General features: G+C 40.4%; 1 protein-coding gene and 1 long non-coding RNA gene across 3 annotated transcripts; one reads left to right on the top strand and one right to left on the bottom strand.

Moving 5' to 3' along the window:
- Positions 1-528: 528 nt before the first annotated feature.
- Positions 529-8,073, bottom strand: LOC306815080. Its single transcript, XR_013777311.1, has 2 exons — positions 7,982-8,073; positions 529-995 (listed from the first exon to the last, which is right to left on the bottom strand). It is a non-coding gene; the product is annotated as an uncharacterized lncRNA (long non-coding RNA).
- An 83-nt stretch (positions 8,074-8,156) lies between these two features.
- On the top strand, positions 8,157-24,284 carry TMEM38B (transmembrane protein 38B). 2 transcript variants are annotated; one of them, XM_079331703.1, is made up of 6 exons: positions 8,157-8,377; positions 12,792-12,948; positions 15,508-15,692; positions 16,460-16,547; positions 18,496-18,613; positions 20,470-24,284. In XM_079331703.1, the coding sequence occupies exons 1-6, from the start codon at positions 8,272-8,274 to the stop codon at positions 20,674-20,676; spliced, it is 861 nt and encodes a 286-aa protein (XP_079187829.1). In that variant the 5' UTR covers positions 8,157-8,271; the 3' UTR covers positions 20,677-24,284. The 2 variants fall into 2 exon arrangements, with proteins under 2 accessions (XP_079187829.1, XP_079187830.1); XM_079331704.1 differs by having other exon boundaries at positions 8,352-8,481.
- The last annotated feature ends 596 nt before the right edge of the window (positions 24,285-24,880 follow it).

Consider the following 24,880-nt stretch of genomic DNA (forward strand, 5'->3'; position numbering starts at 1 on the left):
ACATTTTAGGGTTGCCATGACTGCTTTTTGGGGAATTTTTCTTGTCATCTCTGTCCATGCATGCTTCTAAAATACATCGGAAAGACGAGGACAACTAGTCAGACAATTCAGCCGGAAGAGCTGGTAGTGTGGAAGCAGCCCCTCCCCTCCCGTCCCCTCTCCCCTCCTGTCATCCTTTCAGCATCCTTACCCTCCCCCCCGTAATTCCTACGCCTTAATACCATCTAAGAGTCCTCAGTGAGAAGAGGATCTGCTTGCTATGCAGGTGCAAGTTTTCAGCACCACAGCACAACACCAATACCACCCGCTCTGCCCTCCTCAGAGCTTCTCTTTGTAAGCCACATTTCCTTTTCTTCCTTTTCAGCTCTGTGCTGAACAACCCCATGCAGATAATCTGATTATGCTAATTTGTACTTCATGAACCCAAAGTATGGGGATCTGCAGAGGGTGAGCTGGGCTGGGGATAAGGGTGGTGAGGGCAGGAGAGAGGTTTGGGAAGGGGGTGCAAAGACAAAGTGTTCAAGTCAGTTAACAAAAAAAAGCTGTCTGTATTGCCAAACAAAGCACACTCTGGGTAACCCCTTGCTGCTCTTGACAATTTAGAGTGTCCCAAACTGGCCTGTGCCACTGAGCAGAAAAGGGAACACAGAGAATATACAATGAAGGGGCACAATAAGGAGTCTGTTTCCTGTTGAATGTTGTTTTTTTTTTTTTTTTCTCCTTAACTAATCCTTCCCAGAATGTAGTAGTTGAAGTATAGTCCACAAATTGTTTGACAGGTGGTAGTTATGGCACTAGACAGCTTCTGAGAACACACACTCTCATCTGTCCAATTAGATGTTCATGCACTTTAAATTTATTGAATAACAGGCAGTGACTTTGCAGACACAAGCTCACAACTATCAGCTTGGACTTGCTCTTCTGTAGGAGTTTACAGAGTCACAGCTTAGTTTTACATCATCTTTGCTGCAGCTGGAATTGGTCAGGAAACAATCCTGAGGAAAAAATATATAAAAGGTATGAAAAAGACTATTTTCAAGGTTAAAGCAATGCCAAAGCTGTTTGCATTGGCAGGGAACTCCTGAGAACATCTGGTCTAGCCTCCTGCTCAAGCCATGTCATCTGGAGTTGTTTGCCCAGGACTGTGCCCAGTTAAGCATCTCCACAGATCCTTTGCTATTGCAAAGGAAAATGTTAGAGGAAAGGAAGACAGTTGCTCTGCACTCCACCTTATATAGGACAGCTCCTCTTTCTCATATAGGACAGACTATTTGTTCAGTCCTGCAGCCCTAAGCAGAACACCTCTGGACACCATTTTATGAAAGCAAAGGGAGGAAGAAAAATGTTATCTTTATTCTGAAGCTGTCCTCTCAGGTCCAGTCTTGGGTTCATTTGCATTTGCATTAGGGTCTTACAGGGAGTTTACCTGATAGGTTAGAACACTTAGTATCTCGCCAGCCTTTCTCTTCTTTGAGATCTCATTTGCTGAATGGGTAGTGCATTACAAGGTACATATCATTATTTAACAAAATTAGTTCTAAATAACACTGTGAATAGAGCAACTTAGCAAAGGAGCAGAAAAAAGGTATCAGAAATCTAAGATTACCAGGTTAAACTCAAGTATAAAGAGTAATTTGAAACCATCAGATGTTGATGAAAGATCTATATTCACTGTATGTGTGGAAATGTGCCTTGCTTTTCTCTCTTCTCCCTGAGAAGCAGGGAAGCTTACCAGATGTGGTCCAAACCAAACAGTATTTTTATGGGCTGTGTAACATTTCACATAAATAGATCTGATTAAAAAAACAACTTTAAATCTGAGACAATCAGCAATCCTAGATCTTATGCCCCCTGAATGCTAGATGCCTGGAGCTCTCGGAACACTTCAAATCCACTGATATCTAATGAACCTTAGAGACCTGGATTTGTCCAGCTGATATATGTAACACAGAAAAGCCAGTGAATGCAGCAGGACTTAATGCAAGGGAGTAGTTTGAGGCCTGGTCATTTGCTCTGTTTGAGGTCTTCCTGTATCCTTTTTTCCCTTTTACAGCAGCTCTTAGGTGAGATAAGACTGGCAAGGATTTGACAAAGTAGATAAACAGAGTAAGTAGCATAAACCTGAGGAAAAGGTCTTGTTCTGTCTCCTTGTCTCCTGATCTGAGAGATGGCCTGCCCTAAATCACTGCTTTTCTTAGCTTTTTTTTTTTAGAGAGAGAGGGAGTCACAGTAAGCAAGGATGCTTATTTTGCTATATATATATATATCAGGATTCTAACGCAATGGGGTTTGGCCTCATTTAATACTATATTGTGACATATGATGTTAATATGGAACAAGAATATGTAAAGAATTTATTGTTGTGATTGATTACAACCTTGAAACTAGCTAGCAGTGACTATTATTGACATGTGCTTTTCTACAAAAAGAAAATCCTGAGCAGTTGGATGAAACAGACTCACAAATACTGCATTACCTATAGTGATGAAAGACACAGTAGGTGGATTGAGCACCCAGTATGGGTACAAGAATCATGTACTTAGTGAGAGGACAGGAGGCTGCCCAGGGCCTGTTAGAGCTGAACCACAAGTTGATACAATCAACAAAAATACACCCAGGGGACATTACAGGACAGTGACAGTACAGCACGCCTGCAACCACTGCTGAGGGAAAGTCACAATTGCAGGGAAAGGCATCCTTTGAGCTTTGCCTGGATCAACAGAGGGCTGGAGCTTGTCTCAGTCCCATGAACTAATCAGCAAGTGGTACACCTAATGATGCAGTAGGAATATAAACAAGGTAGTAAGAGTTAAAGTCCAATCTGTACATCAGCTCCTTTCAAAAATAATACTGTTAAGGAACAAGATGTGAGAGGCCTAGCAGTCAAGATTCTAGCTTTTGTTAACCTGAATTCAGCTCTATGTGAAGTCATGGCTGAGTTTACTACTGCAATAAAGATACAAAATACTGGAATATTTATTTTGTAGACACACAATCTCTTTTTGTATATATCCACAGCCTGAAGCACAAACTTTTGCCTACTTGTGTGTCCATGACCTAAGGGTAGACACCAGGAAGCTTTTGGATAAAGCCAGCAGATTTGGCTACAGCTGCTACAGTCCTAGGCTTCACCTAGAAATGAACACAGTGCTGCTGCTTCAAAGGCTGTAGGAGAAGAGAAATGGATCCTTAAATATTTGTGAGAATCAAATACGGTGTGAGGGAGGATGAGGTGGGTGTAAGTCAAACACCACTGCTCAGTTTAAAAAAAACCAAAACATTATTTCTGCATGTTGCAGTTTATATTGGCACTAACTACCATATAAGGAAAATAAACCAGAGTAATGTTGTGTTAGGAGAAGGTTGGCTGCCTGAACTTCCCAAGTTTTATTTTCTCTTTTTTTCCAGAAAATCTGAAAGGAGACAGGACCTGATTCTCGCTAGGGAGACTGAAAAAGAAGGAGGGTAACCAGAGAGACGAAGTGGGAAGGTACAGAAAGGTAGAGGTGGGGCCTGAGTACATGAGTATTTATTCAAGGCATGCACAAGTAGGGTGACAAAAGTGGAATGAACAGCCAGATTCTCAGAGACAGACAGGAGATTGAGAGGTGTACTGAGCCATGAATAAATGCTGAAGATGGCATGGAGAAAGCAAGAAAACCAGGCAAGATGAGGGAGTGACTGAAAGAAATATGCAGTGTAAGCAGCTGGATGGGTGTGGGAGTCCAGAGTGTTTCTCTGGCTTCCCTGGAGGCCATGAGACCCCCCTGGCCAAGCTCTCAAAGACCCTGGAATGAGACCCAGAAGTCTCAGGGGCTGGATTTGTGTCCCTGGAAAAATCTACCAACATTAAGGGAAGTAATGCAAGTCATGAAAGTAAGTAAAGTATAAATTAGACTGTTAGAATGTAGAAAAGATAGATTTTTAGGAATGTTTCTATTAGAGGATTTTAGCTAAGATGGAGGCGTGGTATGCTTCTTCCTCCTTCTTCTTCACTCCATCCATGTTGGAGTGCCACCTTGGTGTCCTTTGATTGTATGGAGACAAAGCTGGACAATGTTATAAAGTTGTAGTGCATTGGGAATTAATTGTAAATATGAAATACATAATTTAGAGTATAAAAGATAAGTCCTGTCTCTGCTGGGCAGATTTCACCCTGGATGTCTGGCTGAACAGATTGCTGTTAGCTGGACAAAGAACTTTTAAGATAAGAAACTATTCATAAACAACCTTGAAACCTCTGAGAACAGCATCCTCCAGTCTCTCCTCGGCGGCCATCAGGAAATCAAGAATTCCAGACCAGCTTTATGTCTTCCTGAGGTGATCCCAAGTCTAAGAAGACACCCATGCTGCGACATTTGGCAAGAATTTTTTGGAAGGAGACAGCAGTAAGGATCACGGCTACAAATCACAAACGTGGCAGGAAGAGAGCAGGCAGTGGAAATGTCCATTTCCATATTGTGACAAAGATTACTATTTTCACCTGATTTGATTTTGATGCACAGACTTGACGTTGAGAACTTAGAAGATAAAAAAACTTAACCTAATAATTCATAAAAAGACATTATTTCTAATTTCCTGATTTGGGAAAGCAGAGAGAGAGTTTTGAGGCATACTGATGAAAGAAGTTGTACTCCTTTTCTTTCCCAAGGCACCATTTTTGAGCTCCAGGCCATTGCCTGTAGGGCTCCAACAAACATTACAAAATAAAACACTAAATAAACATATTCAACATCAAGCAGAACTTTAACTTTGCCAGCTGTACTTCCGTGCTAAGTACAAAGACCTTTTTTTCCCCCCCAAATTAGTATAATCCTGCTGAAAAGTACTGGGGAGAATGTGCAAGTTGGGTAGCTATTCAGCAGATGCTTACAGTGGGATTTTTTAAGGTCAGGATAACATTCCTTGGGCAAGAGAAGCGGTTCAGGCTTGTGCTTTGATTTCATGTTGAGCTTTCCATTCATACAACATAGCAGCCATCTTTAAAATTCTTACATGCACACTGTGCTGCTCAGGTCTCATTATTAGTCTGTTCCCAATAAATGAAGAAAGGGGCACCTTTTCTTTCAGTTTAAAATCAGCAAAACACAAAAAATTGTCTCACACACACACACAGACAAGTGTACCTAGCTTACACACTTAAGACCATCAGCTCACACTGTCACTGTTCTCTCAGCATTTGTACACTTGGCTCAAGTATGAGCCAACTCATCAACAGGAGTTTTATGTTTCAGGTGTTTTATCCCCTGCCATCTTTAAAACATTGCTGAGGTATCCAGGACAGCTAGAAAATTGTGAACAAATGTTTAATTTTCTTATTTGTTATTCTACTTCTATTACACAGACTGTGTTCTGTGGTCCGATCTGTGGTGGCTTCCTCTGTTCTCTGCTCTGTTGTTACCCTGAACACACAGGAATCTTTCCCTGGTCACCAGCAATCTCAGAGAAACTGCTCTTCTTATTTCCTGCTAGAGTTGGAGGTAGAAAACTCACCAAAATATCTTTGCTCTTTAACTGCAGAATATGTGAAAGCAAGTGTTAACATGCTTTCCCACCTCACTGCTATGAGATCCACCTCCACACCAGGTACCTCTGTGTTGTTTAACCCCAGCCACCAGCCCAGCCCCACGAGAGAGAGCCATCCCCTCCCACCAATGGGGCTGGGGAGATAATTGGAAAGGTGAAAGTTCACAGGTTGTGATAAGGCCAGTTTAATACAGGAAGCAAAAGCTTCTCACAGAAGCAAAGCAAAATGAGGAATGAATTCCCTGCTCCCATGGTTTGGCAGGTGTTCAGCCATTCTCAGCAGAGCAGTGCTGGGAATGAAAGATGACTTGGGAGGACAAATGCCATCACTCCAAATGTTCCCCTGCTCAGCAATAACAAAAACATCTCTGTATCATCACCCCTGAGTTCCAGCACAAGTTGAAAACACAACCTCACACCAGTCTCAGGGAAGGAAATTACGCAGCTCAAACCAGTACAACTTTGCTTTGGAGAGCAAAACTTCAGGTGCAGTGACAGGGTAGTATGATGTATTTGGGGGTCTGACTGAAAATTGAAAGTTCAGGCAGGTATTGCTGATCTGCTCCAAAATAGCACCAGTAGAGGTATCCCTGCTGGCATGTTAAAGAATTTGGGTATATTTGCCACAAGCTGCAGGCACAGTGGTGGCACAGTGCAGATGTTGCTGGTTCAAATTGTGACTTTTGTGTCACTAAGTTCCTTGTGGTCACTGTCATTTTTATTCCCCGCCCTCTCCTTCTATGATCACATATGAGATAACCTGAGTAGTTTTTAGTGCCTAGCAATGAAACGGATGCCACTTGGTGGTGATAAACCAGTACTGCAAGGACTGAAAAAATACCATCAGTTGCTCCGCGGCTGTAGCTGCACGGACACAGAGCCCTGTTCAGGGGGAAATAAAACGATGCTGAACCGATTTCTGCCACGGAATGCAGCTTACTAATTATGTCCAATAAGACTATTATGTCTTATTACCTATAAACTCGGTCAAGTCAATATTCTGCTCTAGAAAACAAACTCTGTTTTCTGTGCCTGCACATAAGCACAACAGAAAAGTAAGAATTAGATTTGTTAATGACAAGGTTAGTACGAGATCGCTTTGTCTAAACAAGAATCTCTTTATATAGATGAAATGAAGATGGAAATGACCAGGACATAGAAATGAGCTGCATGGACATGCATCGATTCTCAGGGAGCAAATGAGTCACTGGATGCACAGAAAGGAAGAGACTTTGAGAACAGGAACTTATTCTGTGAATATGGTACTGATAAAAGGCAAATCAATGAAAATAATAGCTGGTTATTCATAGCAAGCTGAAATTATTCTGGGAAAAGCTCAAGTGCTTGCTATACTGAGTGACATAAACTTTTTCTTCACAATGATTCTACAATTTCAGTTATCTTCTGAAATTAGTTCTTGGTAGGCAAAGAACAAGTTAAAGAGTACCTTGGAAAGTTGCACATTTTCAGACTGCTTTGCTTAACTTCACCATACAGTGTAAAAAACTTAGGAGCCTTCAAGAGGTGTTTTCACCAGGGTGTGCAAACTGAATGGAAAAGACAGAAAAGGTTGACAGAAAATTTAGTAGGGAAAAACAGCTAAAAATTCACTAACTAGTAAACTTAACCTCCACCTCGGGGGGTGGGGGGGGGGGGGGGGAGGGGGGTGAGGAGAAAAAGGTTAATATGCAAAAAAGATGGAACAACAAAGCTTAAGGTGTTTCCATCAAGAACAGTGCCAAGTCTAGTGTACCTTGGCTTTGGGATGACAAAATTGTGGATTTCCAGTGCCCGAATGTGGCCTGTCAGGAAGATGGAGAGCCTGTTTACAAGGGCATGTAGGGAGAGGACAAGGGGGAATGGCTTCAAACTGAAATAGATTTAGATTAGATATAAGGAATCAATTCTTCCTTGTGAAGGTGGTGAGGCCCTGGCACAGCTGCCCACAGAAACCGTGGCTGCCCTACCCCAGCCCAAGGCTGTTTGCAGAAACCTGGGATAGTGGAATAAATGAGCTTTAAGGTCCCGTCCAACCCAAACCATCCTGATCACATGAATTTCCTTCAGATCCTTTGAGTTAGCTACTCTGGTGAACAAAGGAAAAGCAAATGTCATGTATCTTGGAGTTCGCAATCTTTGAAAACGGGTAGCTCACGAGCAAACTAGCTTTGCTGAAAACAGTGGGATTGGTAGAACACTGGATACAGATCTTTAAGGAGGCAAAATTAGGCTATGGTGTTCACTACTAAAATGGATGTAAAGATGCATTAAAACGTTTCTGCTGAACTCTGACAGGATCTGTGTACATTAATACCCTCAGAAACTGATACATAAATGCCATCAACCTGGAACCGACCGTACACGCTGGTAATGCTAAACACGCTTGATGAGCTTCAGAAATATTTAACAGGAAAGAAAAAAAGAGAAGAAAATGTATCAGGGTAAGTGTAGTGACCTGCGCACGAGACGTGCAGGGAAGCAGGAGGGGCTCTGAAAGAAGCCACAACCGATCTCAGACTGTGCTCGGAGCAGCACTATCAGCGTTTTGACCAAAAAAAGGCAAACAAAAGGCGGAGAACACACCTCCAGCAGCCGCTCTGCGGGGCTGAGGGAGGAGACGCGCCCGTGAGGCGCCGCGCCCGCCCCGCCCCGCGCTGACGGCGGCCTGGAGTGGCCAGGCCGCGTCTTCAGGAGTCTCTCGCCTCCCCGTCTCGGGCAGCCGCCCCGGGAGCTCCGTGCCCGGCTATGGAGCTCTGGCAGGTGCCGCTGAGCTTCTCCCGCCTCCGCATGTTCCCTTTCTTCGACCTGGCGCATTATGTCGCCTCCGTGCTGGCGCTGAAGGAGCAGCGGGGTGAGCGGGGCGAGACGGGACGGGGCGGACACGCCACACACCTCCAAGCCAGTCGCGGTGTTCCCCCGGCGGTGTTCCCCCTCTGTGTGCCCAGCCCCGGCGGGGTGAGGATGGGGTCCCGAGGGGAGCCGCCGTCCCGGTTACCCCGTGTCCCTGCAAATGGAGCTGTCTGCCGCCTGCATTAGCCCGGCTGTCCGTAAGCGAAGTCTCACTGCCCGCAAAAGCTTTCCTCGCTTTCCATAACTTCCGAGGCGCTGACGAAATCAGCCAAGCGTTCTGTTGGAAACTTTGCAATTTTTTATTTAGTTCTTTATTGGTTTCTTTCAGTTTTAAAGTCTCAGGAGTGAGAGGGCTGAGACCCCTCGAAGTTAGTTTTGCGGGTGCAGAGGAGGCGTGTGTAGCACAGGCCAGTATCTCTCTGCCTGGAATTGCATCCGAGAGAACTGCTAGACTGTGCATCCCTCACACACTCTGTGCAGGAGGTGTTAAGGCGATTCTGCCTTGTGGGAAACAGCTCAGGATTCTTACGGGTAGGTCCTGTGCCAGTGGCCTGTCAACGTTGTACCCTATAAAGTGAATTTAGCAAAGCTTTTTTTGTATGGGACCACATCATGGCATTTCACTCTCTGTACGCTCTATTCCAAAAAGTCTTTACACTGTGGCTGTTAGCCCCAAGCCTGTATTTTGTTGGTTTGTTTTTTTTTGTTGTTGTTGGTTTTTTTTTTGTTGTTTTTTTGGGTTTTTTTTTTTTTTTTTTTTTTTTTTTTTTTTTTTTTTTTTTTTTCTTGTCACGAATGTAGACACTGGCCTTGTTTCATTGTTTAGAATTAAGCCACTTGCGGTGTGGGTTCAGACATACAGTAGCTGTGCATCTCAGGTAATAACTCTGTAGGAAACTGAGCTGGCTTTTGGGATTATAGTGCAAATTTGGGAGCTGCTGCTTGCCTCAGATTTCTAGGGCTCTGCACTGTTTAGTGAGGGCTTGTTCATTGGTCCTTTCTTAAGTGTTCCGATGTGAATTTTGACCTGCTGCTGAGGAAATGCACTTAACAGACTGTGAAGACTGGTATAAAGTGCTTATGTATTCTAGAATCTTCACCAATCTTTGTTAAAGCTGCTAATATTTCTAAGAGGTGCTGGGCTGTGACGTTATATAATGTGTCTGCCCCATTTAGAAAGGGACTTTCTGACATTTTCATGCAATACCTTAAACTTTTCTCTGGAATGGGCTCACTGAAAGATGTGATGACAGGATTACAGGATGAGAACCTCTTTGCTTTGCATCAGCACAGTTTTAGTGAGAAAACACATGGGAAGTAAAATTGCTGCCAGGAGTTTGGTCAGATTCATGCCCCGTTTTTTTTTTTTTGTTTTTTGTTTTTTGGGTTTTTTTCTTAAATAATTCTCAGTTTAGTAGCTGGTAGCTCAGAACTCCTGAGTATATTCTAATTCCTGGAATTAATAACTGTAATCCAGGTTACTGTCTGCTGGCCTGTTTTTCACTTCCCAAATGGTTTGGACTGAGTATTAAATTATAACTGAAATAGCAGTTATTACAAATACTCAGTATGGGTATATTATTGTCGATTAACGCTGTCTAGGCTTTATGTTCATTTTGGAAATTTACAACAGTAGCTATATTTGACAGGGAAATAATAGGATAGCCTTGAGTCCCTGGTGATGTAAGAACTATGTGATCAAGTTTCAGCCACATTTATTTTATCCCAGATTACTGTCTCATTAAAATACCAACCCACGCCCACTGTTTAAAATCAGATTCAGTGTGGGCATTTGGCTCATGGATGAGTGCACACTAACTGGGACTTTTTTTCTTGCTTTCTTGCTCACTTGTGACTGGCAAACTACAGCAGTGACAACCAGCTTGTTGCTTTCTGTGTATTTTAATATGAGTTCCTGATTAGCCCTTTTAGAATGGCTTAAGAGTTGCTTGCTTGTAACTCCAGCCAGTTGTAAGACTGGCAATTTTTTGATTTTTGGGATGGAGGGACAGCAGAAGGTGTTGATAGCTGAGGATGTGTGGTATTTGTTTTGTTCCTGACATTCTTCTATCATGTGTTTCAGCTGATTTGAAGAGAAATAATTGCTTCAGCCTAGTTTTGCTCTGTTAAGTCTCACTCTGTAAATCCTTTATCTTAACTAATGATATTGTATGTATTAAATGGGATACTAGAACAAACTTGCACAAATCCTCCTGATTTGCTCACTAGATGTGTGTTTAGTAGGCATTATTGCCTATTTGGAACATGCTAAAAAGTTTAATGCAGATGTAATCCTATTGCCTGAAATGGTTAGTTGGTAAGGAGTTTTTTAATTTGTTTGCCTGGGTGTTTTGTTTGTTTGTTTTGGGGTTTCTTGTTTTGTTTGTTTCTTGTTTGGCGTTCTTTTTGGCTTTTTTTCTTGGTTTGTTTTTTGTTGGTTTGGGTTTTTGGTTGTTTTTTTTTTTTTGTTACTATTATTCAGGAGCAATATTTAAAACTGTATTCAAAATTAGTCCTTGTGTTTTGAAACCTTTCCTTAACTTTTTGAAGTGTACCTCTGCAGGGCTAGTGGCCTTCTGGCCATCTGCCTTCTGGTGGCAGATCCACCATTGCCTGCTTGTGTGATGCCTCATTAATTTTAGAGGATGCATTCAGAGGACAAATATAGATGACCACTTTGTACAAAAACATGTGACCTACTTCAAACTGAATTTGTCTTCTGAAAGGCTACACCCCAGTCATAATTTAAGTAGCAATGCTAAGATGATCTTTAAATTAGTATCAACACTTTTTGCCTCATTGCCTATAGTGTATTGGATATACTCCTTGTTAGAAAGCAGGTATGAATTGTTAAAAATTGGCATTTGAGCCACTTCCAGTACTGACCAACAGAAAAATCTTGAAGTGCAGTGGAGTTTCCAATTTCTTGACCTTTTACTTGTAAAATTAAGAAATTTACATGCATTGCTGTGGAGCTTGCTGGATGGGACCTCAAAACTGAAAACCACTTGCTGCTAGTTGTGAGGAAAAGGAAGTGTGGAGAAGCTGGTGGTTGTTGGAGGGCAGGAGAATGGATTTGAAGAGAGAACAGATACCTAATTTTACTACTCCAAAAGTGGTAAACACAAGCCATTAATATTTTGCAAGTGTCTTACTTAGAGCACCAGGTATTGCGGTTTGAAAAAGAAATTATGAAATAGTTGAAAATAAAAGAGATGTTATTTTATATTCTGGTATTCTATAATGCTTAGGAGTACTCATATTTATAAATTGGCTGTTACCTGAGCGTTTAGATAGTGCTGCAATACTTGATGTCTGTGACAGCACTAAAATTGGGATGGTCTTGTTAATATATTTAATGAACTGTATTGAGGGTGCTGTATGCATTTTTAAATGTTTGAGCCTCTCACCTTGGGTGAGATGCTTCTTTTCCCACAGAAATGCCTGATAAACCAAAGCTTCTACTTTGAATTGGGACCAGATGTTGAATTTCATTTTGGGACAGACAGTGGTGCTTTTGTGGACTTCAGCCTTTGGACTACGGAAAATTAAACTCATTCAGGCAAACAGAATTCACAACCAGTGTAAAGGGAAAGCTTTGGCAATGCTGAACTTTTAAAGTGGAAGGAAATAGTCAAAATAACTGCTTGAGGATATTTCTGGCTTTGGTAAAATGTTTTCCTCTGAAAATATACTTACCATTGCCTCCAGTATAATTATTTACTATTAAGTACTCTTTTTGGCATAGAACACTTGCATTTTAAAAAGATGCATTTTAAAGGAAGTGAAATAAATAAAACTGTCAATCTTTTAATAATGAGGGAAATTTACATTTATTATTGTAGTTCAAGGTAACCTTTCTTCCTCTCTTCAAGAGTGGAGGTGAAAACAATTTGATAATTATGTTGGATACCGTTTTCATTTTGGGCAGCAATCACAGCAAGGTATTACAAGTAAAGAAGGGAAGACGGTTACCTTGGATTCTTGGAACACTCAAAAGCAGAAATGGATTTCCTAGAATAACCCTCCAAATGTTAGCAGTCCTGTTTAGATAAGCCACTTAGGTGTTTTTAATACAAATTTGAAAGCAAGTGTGTGTCCCTGGGTAAGGCTGTTAACAACAAGACCTTGTTGCTGTTCTCTGAAAGCTTTTTCTTTTTGGTACCCAGATATAACAAACTAATGCACGAAAGATGTTCTGAGAACACTTTGCTAGCCTTTCACTTCTGTTCAGGTAGTGTAAGTTAAAGTCACCGTATCCTGAGGTTTGTATTTCTGGAGAATTTTCTTGTGAGAGCCTGCCAATCGCTGGAGGATTTTTCATTACCTGAGGGAACTAAATTGAAAAATACTGACCTTTAAAACATTATGTTGTTCTCCAGTTTTCATTTCTGTTTGTTATTTTTTCCCTGCAGGAGTTGTGGAAGTGTCAGTCCGAAGTCCATTGGCCTGCTGGTTTAGTGCAATGCTTTGTTGCTTTGGGGGTTCAGTTTTGTCTTCACTGATGCTTGGGGAACCTCCAGTAGCATTTCTAGCAAAGACTGTAAATATTCTACTGGCATCCTCAGTCTGGTAAGCAACCACAATTGGGTGAGATGAGTGATATTGCCTTCTGAGGAAGCTATGTGCTGTAAACTGATACTGTACTATCAAGGTTCCATGTAAGTCAGAATTTTTACTTAAAATTGTTGTGGAATTGGATGCTGTCTCTTTATCCAGAGGGTCACAGCAGCTCTTCTGTGGGAATAGAGAGCAACTCTTAACCACATTTTGTTGCATAACAAAATGCTTGGTTGCTAGATTAGACTAGTCTTAGGTTTTTATTGTATTCCTGATCAAACAGCTGCAAACATTATTTTGAATGAAATTAATTCAGTTTGCTGAACATAGGTATGTCATAAATGCAGTCAAGTTTTTCAAAAGTAGCTCTTGAAGTCAAGTACCTGACTGATGTCAAAATTGTGCACTTTCTTGTAACTGAGATTCCATGACACATCTTTCTTACAGTTCCTTCTATCAGACACATTTTTTTTTCTTTCTGTATTTTATTCCTTCCCAAATGTGTGGGAGTTGTGGTGGAAGACAGTAGCGAGCTGAATTGTATGATTGAATCAAGTGTGAGGTAATTTGGCCTGCTTTGGAATGAAACAAAAAATCTGGAGGTATTTACTATAAATGTGACCTTCCAGAGGAGTTAATTTGTTCCAGAAAGTGATCTTTGAAGAAAACTTCAAGCTTAACAAAAATTATGACCAGAAGTGGGGTTTTGAATTTAGAAAGCTCAATCACTATATTTGAATAATCTGGCCTGTTTAAAATCCTTTAGTTCCACTAGCCCCATTAATTTTATAATTGCAAATTCATTAAAGAGAAAGTAAGTGTTTCTCTCTGTCAAAGTATATATATTAGTTTTATGGTCTTGATGTTGCAATGGAAGATGACATATTTAATTCAGACAAATGGGTGAAATTAATAATATGTATTATTAGTGAATTATTAACAGGGCTTACAGAGGCTGCCTGTGGTTCTGTTAGTCTGATGGCAGAGCGATTGCTTGTTTCATCAAGTGACAAGAGATAGGAGAAGCTTGAAGAGAACAGGATTTCTGTTTAACTCACCATGATCAAATGTGATTTGCTGTGCACAATTTAAACGAGGTTCTAGTGAGGAGCTGTGAACATTATGAAATGTTTTCCGCTTCCAGCTTTGAAAAGTTCCCTCTTCTCAAGTGTAATGACCTTAATTCCTGGTCCCAGATCATGCGAATTGAAATTCCCCAAGCCGCACTTGGCACTGGAAAATGAGTGGAGTTTTGCTGGGCTTGGACAATGCTCCTAAGTAGTCTGTAGGACAGCGGCATCTACTGTTAGCAGAGCTCACAGGCAGGAATGCTGTGCTGGGCCTTCAGTGCCAGCCTCAGTCCTGTCACCAGGGTCCTAAACCCACGTTCTGCAGATGTAAATTAATTCTGCTGTGAGTTGTCTGGTGAGTAGGTGGCTTAAATGGCTTTTTGCAGTAACCTCTAAAGTACATCCTCTCTCTCCATCTTTGGCTTCATCATATCAGCTGAAGGCTGGTAGCATACAGAGGCATCTGACTTTACAACAACAGATAAAGGAAAAGGCCTCAGAAATTCTTAGTAGGCAGGCTTGAGATCAAAAACCTTAAAACAAAGGGGCAGTGTCTATTTCTTTTTAGACTAAAAGTTATCCTCCTTTTTAAACACTTTCTCTGTTCTTATACAATTATTACTTTCTTACTTGAGTGCTGAAATAATGTAGTTAAGGTGACTTAATCGAGATACTTGGTTGGGTTTTTGTGCATGTCTCAGTAGGAACTGAATTTTGTTTGTTATTGAAGAGATACAAGAAAACACTACATAATCTAATATTTTAAAATTTACTGTCAGTTAAGATTTAACTGTTAGCAATCTTTATTTGTTTTTAAAAGCAAGTTGATTAAAGGTATTTTGAGTAGTGTTCTTTCAGTGCTTTGAATAAAGAAACACGCTTGTAATTGGCAAGCTGGAAAAACTAGAATTGGTGAGTACCAAGATGTAAAGTGTGTTTAAAAATAGCCTTTCATTTAGCATGACACTAACTGGTGGAGGCATTCTTGCTGAAGTTACATAATTCCAGGTACCTAGAGTCTAGAAGCACATAGTCAGCATTTACTTTACTACCCTGTTGTAATACTATTAAAAAAAAATCCTAAACAAAAAACCAAACCAAAACAACACCCTACACTGAACTAAACAAAAAATAACTCACAAAATAAACTCAAACCACACAAAGTCAATTAGACACCACTTTAATGACTTGAATTATAATAATATGATATATAAGGTGTAGAACAATTGAAAAAATGTAAAGCTGTTTCACATGGACTTTAATAGATTATTCTCTGGGACAATGAGACAATGTTTAGGTTTGGTGCAAAAGCTCAGGCATGCTCAGAAGCTTTTCAAATTTGTTTCAAGATGTGAGCCACAAGATTTTTAGTTGTCAGTAGTATATCAGGCATTGCTAATCATAGTCCATTTCTGGGCTAAAGATATTTCTGTCTTTAGAGATTATGAAAAGATAATTCCTTAGCAATAATGTGGCTAATGTTGTTTTTTCTGATCTTCAGGTATCTAGTATTTTACTGCCCAGAAGACATATTCTACCGCTGTTTTTCCTTGATACCTCTTCGTCTTCTGGTGGCAGGAATGAAAGAAGTGACAAGGACTTGGAAGATCACAGATGGCATTGCACATGCAGACATTGTCTACAAAGATGCCTGGCTTGTCATGGTAGCCGTGGGCTGGGCCAGAGGTAACATGCACAGCATCTTGTCCTGAGAGTTTGGGATTTTTTGGAGTGGTGTTTAAATGTCTAGCCCCTCAGCAGAGCTGTAGCACCATCTTTGCTGTGCTGGGCACGGTAGTCCTGATGCAGTCTGATGTCCCCTTGAGGAAGAAGCCTGTGTTGCAGATTTTCTGCCTGAATTAAGGGTGACATTGAAGGACTTTGATGGAATTCCCTTCAGAAGGTCTTACTAGAACTTATATGATGGGCAGTTGATGACAGTGAAGAAAATGAAGAAGTAAATCTTCTGTGTAGCTGTTGCTAAGCTTTCCAACAGCATTATTGCCTCAGAGCAGTGTCCTTGCATGAGGCTGAAGAAGAGAACTGGTTATCTTAGGTTTGTGGGTTATAGCTGTTACTTGGTTTTTAGCATGGGCATGGCCCTTCTTCCTTCCTGTCCGTTGGAATTCTGGAAGCCACCTTCCTGACAGCTGAGTTTGCAGGGTCACTTCAGAAATGACTTGTGCAGCTCTTGTTTCTGCTTGATTCTGTGTTGCTGTGTGAATGTGATGATTGCATCAGTTCAGATGCTGTCACTTACAGGGAGACCTGAGGTTCTTGCTGAGTATCTCAGCCTCTGTGGTTTTGTAGCCATTGTTCAAGTCTTGTTTGCATGGAAGGTTGGATTAAGTCTTTTTAAGTCTGGGCTTTGGTGCCACATTTAGCACCTGGTGTCATGAATTTTTCTGGGAGCAATGTCAGTGGAAACTTGCCATAAATCTCTGCAATTTCAGGTGCTGGTGGTGGCCTAATTTCCAACTTTGAGCAGCTGGTGAGAGGAGTGTGGAAACCTGAAACAAATGAGCTCCTGCAGATGTCCTAGTAAGTTTTTTTTAAAGAACTGCAACAAGTTAGCTGTTGTTTTGCTAACTCCTTCTGTTGATGTGCACTTTCAGTGGTTGAGGAAAAAAAAAATAGAACATATTTGTACTCTGTTTTGATGTGTGTCCTTTGAAACATGGGACAACGGTCTTTGGGACTTTTAGATGATGATCTAATCATTTTATATTCACAGTCCAAGAGCTGCAAATGGGCAAAAAGTCAACAGAATGTGCCAGAAAGTAGTAAAGACCTAGTGGGGAGTTGCTGGAAAGTGGTACTGGCTTAGTTTGTCTTACAGTGTCATGGTCTTCTGTCCAAAATGAAAGTATAGTGGTACTCAAAATAAACAAGTGAATTTTGGTGTATGTTCTGAGTATCACTGAGATGGCTTCCTTTGAACATTGTCACTCTTACTTTTGCTGTCAGTGCCATTTTCTTCCAAAGATATCAATTATTTGAGAAAGTACAAATTGGTTATTCAGTATAGCAGAAATGACCTGCAAGATGGGAAAAGTTACTTCTCTTGCAGAAGCAAAGAATGAGGAATATTACAGGTCTCCTGGTTTTCTCTGTAAAATAAGAATTGAAACAGGCTGGAAAGCCACAAGCTATTATTATAAGTCAAGATAAGGTCACTGTGATAATTTTCTAAAATTCTTTTGATCTTTCCCAGGTTACAGTCAGGTCTTTAAAAATAATAATTTTACTCTTTTAAAAAGCCATCTTTCTTTTCAGCAGCCACTCCTAGACACAGAATAGCAGGAGAGACATTTGTAGCTTTCTCTTTGGCAATATTTCAACTTTTTGTGGATTGTGTTAGTTGGCTTTTTCTGAAATTCTAAGTATTTAGAATTTCTCTTTCTCTTGTCAGTGCCTAAATGGCAGTCTTCAAAGCAAACTTTCAGAAGAAAAATGTGACTGTCAAAAATAGTATTGTAGACACAAATAAATAGGTGCAACACCAGAGCAATGCTTACTGATTGGCATGACATGCATATTTTCTCCTTATCCACTGTGGGTATGGCTCAAAGTAACTGAAAAGTATTTTAGAAGGTTTTTTTAATGTATAAGTCTTAAGAGCATTAAGTTGAACTAAGTTGCAGAGTTAAACACATCAAACATCCTGCAAGTGGATGAGATGCCTGTGTACACACTGTTGTCTTTTGGGCTTCTTGAGCAGGAAGCTGATGCAGTTTTGTGGTTACTGAAAAGACAGTGAAGAACAGATCTACAGTAGATACTCTGTCATAACAGGAATGTCACCTGTGCATGTCACATGCAGATTAAGAAATACACTGAATTCTGGATAACTGACGAAAGATTTTTTGCTTTCTGGCTGCGTACATAGGAAGGGATTTAATACCACAACAAAGATTGCTTTAAATTGGAAATAGATTGGAAGTCTTTGCATGTTTGAGGTCACCATAGCTGTGTTGACAAAACCTGCTAATACAGCCCCAGAGCTGCTGAAGTGTTACAGTGGACCAAGACTTGGACTATGTTACTCTTCAACACCTTAAGCCACTCCTTGGAGTAACTAACTCCTGGGTATAGTGTAGGAGCCTGTTTTTATGTCTAGTCCCAGTAGTGTGAGCTCTGCAATTTCTCTTTGATAAGATATATGGGGAGAAGAAGAGGAGAATCAAGCTGACATATAATGTCTGAATAGAAGCATTGATTTGAGAACTATTTGTGAAATAGGAGTTTGCTGGGTGTGCAAAGTAGTGCTGAACTTGATGATTTATGGACTGAAAGCATAGTAATAGTATGTGAAATGAAAATCTCATTTTAGCTATAGCTGGATTTTGGATCTTAGCACTGCTACCACAAGTTTTCATTAGTTTCATTAGAAACAATTCTTTTGCACACTAAGAGCATGTATTGCTTTCCAGGCAGCTTCCGCTGTAGAGCAGAGAAGAAAAATTAACATTCTTTGTTTGATTTCTAGCCCTGTGAAGGTAACTTTGATAGGAGCAGTTGTTTTCACCCTGCAACACAGACAGTACTTGCCAATAGAGAAACACAACCTTGTGTTTTTATACACCATCTTTCTTGTTGTCTTCAAGGTAAGAATTTTAAAATGTTGCTAATGACCAAATAACAGAAATTTTTTTGTTTAATTGTTAAAATGCATGCTTCCTGATAGGAAGGCCAACTCCTGCTGAAGGCATGTGTTTAGTGTTCTGTACATAGGCAGAATGGAGCATCTATTCAGTTACTGATTCTGTTCAATGTATGCAGGGGACAGGGAGGAAAAGATAAAAAAATCAGGAATTTTGGCTCCCAGTATTTGGTATTCCAGGCTTGTGTGTCTGTAATCTCAAAAAAATAAAGCTTATTCTTGTAGAAAGAAACTCTTCTGTTTTCTGTATTTTGTGTGTACCCATGTAGTCACCAGTGGGTTTGTAAAACAAGCCAGCTGGATTCTCATGTGATTTAAAGTGTTCGCAAAATAAGTGTTTGGGTGGGAGCGGAAAGCATACCAAAACTACTTTGAAGTAGCTGGAACTATTTTGTAATAAAATAGACACTACTTCTCTGTTGAAGTCTTCAGTCCCTCCAGTCTTGTTCATTTCCAGGATGATGCCTTTCTTCTGGATTACTAATTTATAAAAAACCATAATCTCTGTTAGCAGATATCTGGCAATTTTAAGAGCTTCAGAGCTGGTGTTGAGCAGACCAGAGAATGTTTGGAAGTGTGGTTGTCAGTCTCCTTTCTGTGAAGGAGCTGACAAGTTTATTTCTGCAGTAGTTACTTTTGGGAGCCAAGGCTTAAAGCTTGTGTCCTTGATTTTCCATCTGAATGGGTAAAGACATTGTTTAACTGTGGATGCTGAGAATGGAGAAGGAAAGGAATGTTATTCAGGAAGTGAGGTTATTCAGGTGTCCACAGAAGCTGTCTGTCCAACTGCACTGGAGTAACTAAATCCTTACACTGGTGGTTGTACTGACAGTCAGGAACTCAGCCACCCACTTCACTTACAAAGTCATAAAGCAACAGTGCATCTGGCATAATCCTTTAATAATGTCTCTTGGAAACTTGTCATATCTCTGAAAGCTGTAGAAACCGTTGCAATATGAATTTGCCCAGTACCTAAATCTGAAAAACAGGCTTTTCAATCCTGATTCTAAGTTATATGTCCTAAGGGGTGCCTACCTAAATTTCTGAACTTTATGGAACGAATATGGTTGTCTGGAATTCTAATTAAAGTCTGGTTGTGCACCTATACATTCAGGTCCTTACACATTCCATTCTTACAATTTAAGTGGAAGGAAGCCACTCTTGTTTACTGTTTTTCAGTTTGAAAAGGCACAAAACTTAAACATAAAAGTTGCCCTTCACCTTACTTGTATGGCATTAAATGTGATTTACTGTCAGGATAATTAATCTTACAGAGATTTTTTTTGTGCACATTGTTTGTGTATAGTTCATAGTCATGCAATGTTAAGGGCTGGAAGGGACCTCAAAAATCATCCAGTTCCAGCCCACTGCCATGGGCAGAGACATCTGCTAGGCCAGGATTGTCAAGGCTTTATCCAATCTGGGCTTGAGCACTACTGGGTGGGGTATCAGCAACACCTCAGGGCAGCCCATATCTCACCACCCTCACAGTAAAGAATTTCATCCTATAATCCAGCTTAAATTTCCCCTCTTTTAATTTGTCATGTTGCTGCAGTTCCTGATGAAGAATCCCTCTCTGGCCTCCCTGTAGATCCCCTTCATAGCTGTTCCAAGAGTGATGGTCAGGAAGCAAAACATTCTTTGACCAATTTTGGCTATATTGAGCAGACTTCTGTTAGTAGTGGCACAGGCTCATCCTTGTGCAGAAAGTTAAAAATGCCATATACCCTTCTTCTTTGAACTTGTTTACCTGTGAAGCCATCACAACTTTTATTGTAACTTAATCTTTATTCTTCATAGGTAAAAATGATGTTGACAAGAGGTGCCACTTCTCCACTTGCTCCCTTTGAGACTGCATTGGGCCAAATGTTTTTTGGCTCACGAAAGACACCTTCCAAAGTGAAGGAAGAAGGCGTCACGTCCTCCAATGGCTCTTCAGTGTGTGACCAGCCTTCTGAGCGGCACCATGAGCATGCTAAGAAAAAGCAAGCAAAGAAAACAGAATAGATTACTCTAAATCCTCGTGATGGTCATGAACATGTTTGTCTTCCAGATTAGGCTGGCTGAGAAGTTTCTCTGAGGAAGTGAGAACAGGGTTGTGTTGTGGTTTGCCTTTTTGGAATGTGCTATTCCGTGAGCTATGTGTGAATGCTGGATTTGTGAGTTAAAACTATGAATTTTCATAGTGGTTAAAAGTTTACTGATTTTGTACTTATGACAACTTCAAGTGCTTACATGTTAAAAAGATAGTTTAAAAAATGTGACAATCATATATTTTTCTTTTCCTATTGTATCACTTGTATAATGCCTTACTATCTCCCAGTTCTTGTTTCATTTTGATAACACTGATTTGTACTGTCAGGTGTTCACTGTACCACATCCCAAACAAGAAACTCATTAAGTAAGACTTCAGCACATTTCACTGTGGAAAACCATAATAATGTACCAATTTATTGCCTTTTATTAGAAGAATAATTGATTTGTTGTTGTAATTCACATTGTATTGGTCTAGATTGTCTTAATTTCTTAAAGTAAATATTTTTAAATATTTTTCAATATTTTAAAATGAGAGTATATTATCTGGCACTTTAAAAAATCTTTACAGTTAGCAGGTAGAAACATCAATATTTTTTGTTGTTGGTTTACTTGGACTCTATTTGCAACCATTTGAGATGTAGTTGTTTTTTGCCACATTAGTGTTTTACAAGTGATTTGTGCTTATCTTTTGGTTCATTGGGGTCTAGACATTCTTTGCCTTAATTTTTTTTCCAAGCATATGCACTTAATTCTTTGCAAAGACAAACTTCTTTAGGAAGGAGAATACTGGACAGTACATTTACCTTGTTTAGTCAGTACCCTGAGCTGCAAGACAGGGATGGGAGCAGTGGGAATAATCCATGAGGGAATGGTCAGTGAGCTGCTAGAACACCTGGACACTCCCAAGTGGTGGGATGGGATACACCCTGGGGTGCTGAGGGAGCTGGTAGAGAGCTCACAGAGCCACTTCCAGTTATTTACCAACAGTCAGTTAAGTGGAGGTTGGCAAATGTGACACATATCTACAGGAATGGTCAGAAGGAGGATCCAGGGAATTACAGGCCTGTCAGCTGCCCTCAGTGCCAGGGAGGCCACGGAGCAGATCCCCTTGAGTGCCAGCAGCAGCAGGAACAGGACAACCTGGGCATCAGGCACAGCCAGCCTGGGTTTGGGACAGGCAAACCTGCCTCACCAACCTGATCTCCTCCTGTGACAAGGTGACCTGCTCAGGGCTGAGGGAAAGGCTGTAGATGTGTCTGCCTGGACTTTACACAGCCTGGGACGCCTCCCACAGCATCACCTGGAGAAACTGGCTGCTCATGGACAGGGCCCTGTGCTCTGGGTGAGGAACTGGCTGAGGGCAGGGCTGGAGAGTGCTGGGGAATGGAGGCACAGCCAGCTGGGCTGGGCACAGTGGGGTTCCCATGGGATCAGCACTGGGGCCAGCCTGTTCAACATTTCCATCAAAGGTCTGGGTGAGGGATCGAGGGCCCTCAGTCAGTTCCTAACTGAGGGAGCTGGAAAAGGGGCTCAGCCTGGAGAAAAGGAGGCTCAGGGGGCCCTTGTGACTCTGCACAACTCCCTGGCAGGAGGGGACAGCTGAGGGTTTGGGCTCTACTCCCAGGGAACAGAGACAGGAGGGGAGGAAGTGGCAGAGGAAGGTTAGTTTGGATATTAGAAAGAATTTCTTCACAGAAATGGTGAAAAGCATTGGAACAGGCTGTCCAGAGAGGTGATGCAGTAAACATCCATGGAGGGATTAAAAAGGGTGTGTGGATGTTGCACATGGGGATATGGTTTAATGTTGGACTTAGCTATATTGGGTTAATGCTTGACTTGATGATCTTAAAGGTCTATTCCAACTTAAACCACTCTTTAATTCAGAAGCACTGAAAGTTTTTATTAGCATTTGCTGAAACCTTGCTGCTTTCTGCTTGTTGTGTCTTTTTTTGCTCAAGATGTGAAGCACTTCTAAGTGGCAGATACTTCATAACTGAGAACTTTGGCATTTTAGAGATGTTACAATGCATAAGAATAGAATATTTTCAGATGAGTCTTTTAGTTGATGTGCCATTTTTTAGAGTAAACTATTTTTACAAAATTAGACTATTTTCCTTCAGGGAGTACTGCTTTGAAGAATATTGTTCAGCAACGAGGGGTTATGTTAGTCTTTGTGGAGGGATGCCAAAGAGAATGTGGAGGGAGATCTCCTTTGAAAAGATGAAGTTCTAGTTCCATGTACATTTCTAAATTTAGAAAAGCTGTCACCAATGCTGTGCTTATAAAAAAGAAAAATAAAAGTTCCAAAGAAATTTCTTCTGCCTGAGTAGTCACATTTCCATGGTGATGACCAAAAGCATTGAACTCAGTTTGAAATCCAACTTCATTGCAAATGTGCTGTACCTTGAAAGCTAAAATTACTATTTTTTTTAACACTTAAGTATTAAAACAAAACACCTCAAACTCTTTGGACAAACTAGCAGTCATATTCCTTACACTGAAACTTTGTGTTCAGTTACAAATGCTTGGAGTATTCACTTGGTGTCTCATTTTTTTGTAGCTTGATGTCATGGATTAACTAGGTTAACAATCAGCTAGTTATCAAGCAACACCAGCACATGCTGCCTGTCCATGGCTTTTTAAAGTTGTGGATGTTTTTCTGAATAGGTGTAATTGTGTGTTCTAGATGACCATACAGAATGGGATTGTAGTGTGGAGCCATGTTGCACATCTGTGAATTTCTGCCTGAAAACTGGCTATTCCTAGCCCAAGTCAATGTGAAAATATGCTTAGACTAAGTCTTCAACAAGCTTACCACTAAAGGGGAAATGTATATTGTTTTGTATTCATTTTCAGAGTTAAATACAACAATATTAAAAAAAAAAAAAATAAAATGTTTTCCTGTCTGATCACATTAAAAGTAATAACACACAAAATTTATATATTGTTTGAGACAGAATATGTTATAGTGACAGAAATCCTGTTTTAGGCACCATGAAAACAAAATGTTATGTTTAAAGGTATCACATACTGCAGAAGGATGAGTGCTCAAAGGAGCTTCATGCTGAATAACTACATGCAGATGTTCTGAGAACTACATTTTATGGCACAGAAAAGGTAAGTTGCTCAGGGTTTAACCTGAATTATGTAGGGAATGTTAATACAGTGTGTCCAGGATGCCTTAAAATAAACAATTCCCAGCTTTCATGCTGATTGTTCTCTATATCTGGTAAACTCTGGGTGGATATTTTGTTGTCAGTTTTTTATATCTGTTCTGGTAAAGTGTGTCAGATTCAGCACAGCTGCACACATTAACTAGTTGGATGTATCTGATTTTGTAATTAACCTGGTAAAATGAGAAGATGCTGCTTTGTGCTGACATAAACTAAGTCATTCAGAAATTGCTTTATCAGCTCAGTTCTTGGGCTAGAAGGGCATATTCCTGATGAAACCAACTGCTGTTCTGAGTAATTTCTACTAAATACACCCAGCTTCTGTAAAGATGATTACCTTAAAATTTACTTCAGAGCAGAACTGAAGTTTGTTTAGACAATAAATGCTATTTGCTTTCCTCTTCCGTTTTTTCTCCATTTCATTTTGTTGGGAAAAGGGTGGAGATGGGAGGATGCCACACAAGCAGTACCATCATCTGAAACGTGATTCTTCAGTGTATTGTTGGGCAAGACACAGTTGTTCAAGAATTTCAAAGAGCTGTCTTCTCTAGGAATCTGAATCTGCTCAGGATAAGGGGAGTGCTGAAATCTAACATCTTCCAACAGTCCAGACAGTGAATGCAAGATTTACTCAGAGTGAATACTGTTAATTTATAAGGTGAACCCTCATTTCTCAGGTCTAAGTGAAGTCTTAAAATGAGTAGCAACAGAGAAACACCATTTGACACCAAGATGAGAATCAAAAATGTGTTGTAAATAGTAATTTGCATTTGTTCTGATAAAACTGCTTTGTTAAGCAATCAAAAGCCTTTTGTGAAATGTGTGAAATTGTCCAGCACAGGAATAGATAGTAATATGAAGGGTGACAGAGAAATACATTAATATTCCTAGGCATTCCTAGATCCACTGATCTGCCAGTGGGCTTTATCTACAGGGAGTAGAATGTGGTGATCAAAATAGTATCCCAAATAAAAAACACTGCAATCTAGTGTGATAGTATG

The sequence above is a fragment of the Erithacus rubecula genome (genome assembly GCF_903797595.1).
Source record: "Erithacus rubecula genome assembly, contig: SUPER_Z_unloc_7, whole genome shotgun sequence".
NCBI classification, from domain to species: Eukaryota; Metazoa; Chordata; class Aves; order Passeriformes; family Muscicapidae; genus Erithacus; species Erithacus rubecula.